This window comes from Vicia villosa, unplaced genomic scaffold (genome assembly GCF_029867415.1).
Source record: "Vicia villosa cultivar HV-30 ecotype Madison, WI unplaced genomic scaffold, Vvil1.0 ctg.001143F_1_1_2_unsc, whole genome shotgun sequence".
Classification (NCBI taxonomy): Eukaryota; Viridiplantae; Streptophyta; class Magnoliopsida; order Fabales; family Fabaceae; genus Vicia; species Vicia villosa.
This window is the reverse complement of record NW_026705501.1, coordinates 37,581-41,588: the sequence shown is the minus strand read 5'-3', so window position 1 is coordinate 41,588 and position 4,008 is coordinate 37,581. Positions and strand designations below refer to the sequence as shown.

Sequence of the window (4,008 nt, the reverse complement as noted above, 5' to 3'; positions counted from 1 at the left end):
TACTTGTGGATTTTATTTAAACCATATATAAATAACGTGCTTTAAAGTTAATTATAACAGAAAATTTATATAAAGTTTTAATGGGTCGGCTCTGATAGTATATTTATAAAGTTGCAATGTAATTAAAATTTCATAAAAATTTAATAATATAAATCAAATTAACAATAATCATATTTAATATATTTTAAATATAAATCAAGTTAACAATAATCATAAATCAAGTTAACAATAATCATAAAGTTCAAACTAATAACATGTATTCGATGAGTAGAATTATTATATAGTGTTTTGATGCAATTCTTATAACAAATTCCAGCATGTTTTATTTTTCCAAGTTTTATAAAATTCCATGAAAGTTTTATACCACCATATACTCAAATAGGTTCAAGAGTCCAACATACAAACTCTCGAGATTAATTAGAGACCAACAGCCGCAAAGAGATTACCAAATTATAGAACAAAAAACCAATGAATTGAGCCAATATGACAATCACAAAATACACTTTCTTTTCTTTTAGATAAATAAATGGCATGATATATGTACAACTAACTAAAAACAACATTAACAAATCAATTCTTACTCTAACTGCATTATAGATTCTTCTGACAATACAGTCAACAATGAATATTTTGCCTTGATTGAGATTCTGCCACCTTCTACACATAGCTTTGCACCAGTGACAACCCAATATCCAGGTGGATCCTCTGGACCTCTTACCTTTTCCTTTGTGTCCACAAAGCTAAGCATCTTGGGACCTCTTACCGAAGGGTTTCTTGCAGTTGCTAAACTAATGAGGCTAACTCCAAGACCAACAAAACCAATGGACTGCGGTAAAAGAGCGGAATTAGCAAAATTCTTTTGCACATGACAAAACTAATGTGCTCCTTCATTAACCCGCGAAGGTGTTTACGATGTTACGGTTGTTCCACACAAGCTGTAATAGTAAACCATTCAAAACCAACATCAATATTTTCTGGACATCAACAAAAACTCAAAAACAATGAAATCATAAAACAATATCCATAAACAAATCTCATTAAACTTGAGAAATATTTATCATGCTTCTGCAGTTTTCCGTACACATAGGTGGCCTCTTCCTCATTGCAATTGAAATTCAAGTGTTGTTTTACAAGATCAAGTGAATGTTTCCTATCAATCTTGTGTTTCAACCAAGAAGTTCCAAGACAACTCTGGAGTTATACATTTGATTACACAACTATGATACAATGCCACAACAATGCATTTTGAACTAAGTATGGAGATTATTAACTTCTTTATTGTATATCATATGGTTAATACAACACCCTTATAAAATAAAACAAAAATAAAGAAGTAAAATAATTTATATTTATGGTATACATAAGCATGGTAAGCTATACTACTTGTCACTTATCTCATATGAAGCTTTTGTCATATACTTTGTCTTCAATTTGAAATTAGTTTAACTGAGATGAAACAATAAAGGTGAATACACACATGTGCAACAAATTTTCTATAAAGCAAAAGCAGTAGTAATTAAGAGAGACACGGTTTCAAAACCAGTACACATTATGACCTTGTAGTATGTATACCTGGGAAATGTAAAACATAAAACTATAAAACAGACTCTACAAATCTTCATTATGTCATGAAATAGATTTTTGAATGCATACATTTCTCAAGTATACATACCGATTAGGTCATCTTGAATATCGATTGTTTCTTGTGGGGATACTCTGCCTATCTGAAAGCTGGTCCACTTGTTTCAGGAAAGCCAATTCACTTTCCAGTGTAGCATGACTAAATATAATATTCAAATCATAAATGGTAAAACGAAAAATACGGTTATGGAATGTGATAACTCGAGGAAAAAAACTGTGATCACATACACTTTGTTTTGTTCATCAAATTCAGCACAGACTTCATGCACATGTACCATTACCTCCAGCTCCTAGTCAAGCCAACTCGGGAGGGATTTTTCATTGATTTGGATATAAAGTTGGATTAAAAATTTTTTATAGTGCTAAATGTACCAAGCTAAATTGTTTTTTAGAACATTTCTGTCCCCTTTTAATTTGTCAAATTGTATTAAGCACAAGTAGTATAGTTCATTACCTGTCTAGGTTGTAGATATCCATTTGAGTAAACTGAAAGGGATAGAAAATAGTTAGTATACTCAAATATGTAGTAAAAGGAAACACTAACAATTCAAGTTCTACCAGAGTGGTCACACAGAGAAGATTTGCGAGCTTCCAACAATTCCTTTAACCTCTTGATAGCCATTGTTGCTTCCTCTATCTTTCTATGAAGAATCTGCACACAAAAATTGAGTGACAACAGCTGTTGTAAAATCCTGAATTCTGGGATGTGAAAATTAGAAGCCTTGTTTTATATGTGTATTGTTTCTACTATCTATCTACATCATTCTAATACAACAATCACACGGTTATTTCTCGCCTAATTTAGATATAGTTAATGTGGAAAGGCCAAGTAAAAGACAAGAGTGAAGGTAGAAATATCTTCACAACAAAATGAGCACAGAAAACAACAAACTTTAAGTATTTAACTCACAATTTTCTGACGGTGTTTACCATCTTGCGGTTGCTCCAAACACGCTGCAATGGCAGCCCAATCAAAATCAACATCAATATTTTCAGAACATCAAATCAACAAAAATAGTGAAATCATACAACAATATCCATAAACAAATCTCATTCAGCATAAAACAAATGAGTCTGCTTCTTTGTACACACATCTGGAAAAAATATCTTCAAAAAACCGCACATTGAAGTCAAACCACCTAACAAAATACCAATAAAATTTCTGGTGATTTCTTACAACATTGCCATGGGAAGAATTCATAAATGACATGAAAGTTGCCATACCATCATGTTATTGCTTCTACCAGTTTTGATCATGCTCTTTGTGCTAAGAAGAAAAAACATTTCATCATCTTGTTCAAAACCATCCATTAAGAGATCAAGCTGAATGTCAAGCTACATTCAACAACAAAAAGAAACATATCAGCAACATGACAAACACAAACAAACATATGTTCTAAAATCTGACAAACACAGACAACAAAATGATGACATGAAAAACTCAAACAAACCAAAGTAATTATCAATGTTCTAAATCCACAAATCCTTTAGCAGCGCAACCCGTGGACTCGATTACATTCACACTAAAACTTGATTACCGAAGGGTTTGTTTCATCCGTCGGCGCTCTAAACCAGGTCGCCGTTGAACTGATAGATCTGGCAAATATGAAACTCCACAAACAAACACAGACACGAGAAATCATAGACATGAACACAAATAGGCAGCCATCAAAACCAAAAATAAAAAAAGGACGAGAGGGAATATGTTTCACATGAAATTGCAGTTGAAGATGAAAACGAAAAAACAACAGTAAATCGGTATTTACCTTCTTTGGTTTCATTGTTTTCGGCGGCAGCAATTCTATTGTTTTCGACGGCGGTGGTTTTAGGGTTCGGAGAGAAAGAGACGAAAGAGATAGAAATATGTTAATGGAAAGAGAAACAAAATTTGTAAAATGAGAGGGATAGAGGTGAAAAGTTAAAGAAATGAAAAAGGTTAATACAGAGTTTATTGAATATTTGGTGAGATTCAATAGAAATATTGGAAGGAGAGTGCCATTTGGAGGAATGGGGATATTTGATTGGTGGGTATAAATTTTTGATTTAGTAAATTACACAAAAGGGCTTTTGTAAGGGTAATTAATTTTTGCATTAAGGGTAATTTAGGGTGTTTGGTAGTATGTTTTATTATTAGGTAGGTAGTTGATTTGTGGTAACTATTAGAAGATATAATTGAAGAAAAAAACTTATAACATATTTAAAATAAATAGAGTAGGGTATCATTTTGAGAGATTTTTTCTTTACCCACCTCCCTATTTTACCCTGCTTCGGAAATGCATTTCCGAAATATTTTTTTTTCTAAATTTTTCCAGACTTCGGAAGTGCATTTCCGAAAAAATTCCAAAAATTGGGATTTTGACTAATTCG

General features: G+C 32.2%; 1 protein-coding gene across 14 annotated transcripts; it reads right to left on the bottom strand.

Annotated features, from left to right (window-relative positions):
* Window positions 1-473: 473 nt before the first annotated feature.
* LOC131633570 (uncharacterized) lies at window positions 474-3,568 on the bottom strand. Of its 14 annotated transcripts, none has more exons than XM_058904269.1 (6): window positions 3,093-3,568; window positions 2,734-2,976; window positions 2,552-2,595; window positions 2,200-2,293; window positions 2,096-2,127; window positions 474-935 (listed from the first exon to the last, which is right to left on the bottom strand). In XM_058904269.1, the coding sequence occupies exons 2-6, from the start codon at window positions 2,861-2,863 to the stop codon at window positions 891-893; spliced, it is 345 nt and encodes a 114-aa protein (XP_058760252.1). In that variant the 5' UTR covers window positions 2,864-2,976; window positions 3,093-3,568; the 3' UTR covers window positions 474-890. The 14 variants fall into 14 exon arrangements, 3 of the variants coding, with proteins under 3 accessions (XP_058760252.1, XP_058760253.1, XP_058760251.1); XM_058904270.1 differs by having other exon boundaries at window positions 3,408-3,568; XR_009293360.1 differs by having other exon boundaries at window positions 474-2,293; window positions 2,734-2,780; window positions 2,866-2,976.
* Window positions 3,569-4,008: the final 440 nt, after the last annotated feature.

Coding starts and splice junctions, on each gene's coding strand:
- LOC131633570 (XM_058904268.1), bottom strand. CDS start 2,863: ATGGCAACTTTCATGTCATTTATGAATTCTTCCCATGGCAATGTTGTA. Junction 2,294..2,551: donor GTAAACACCGTCAGAAAATT/GTGAGTTAAATA, acceptor TTTTGTGTGCAG/ATTCTTCATAGAAAGATAGA. Junction 936..2,095: donor GATATCTACAACCTAGACAG/GTAATGAACTAT, acceptor TTACTATTACAG/CTTGTGTGGAACAACCGTAA.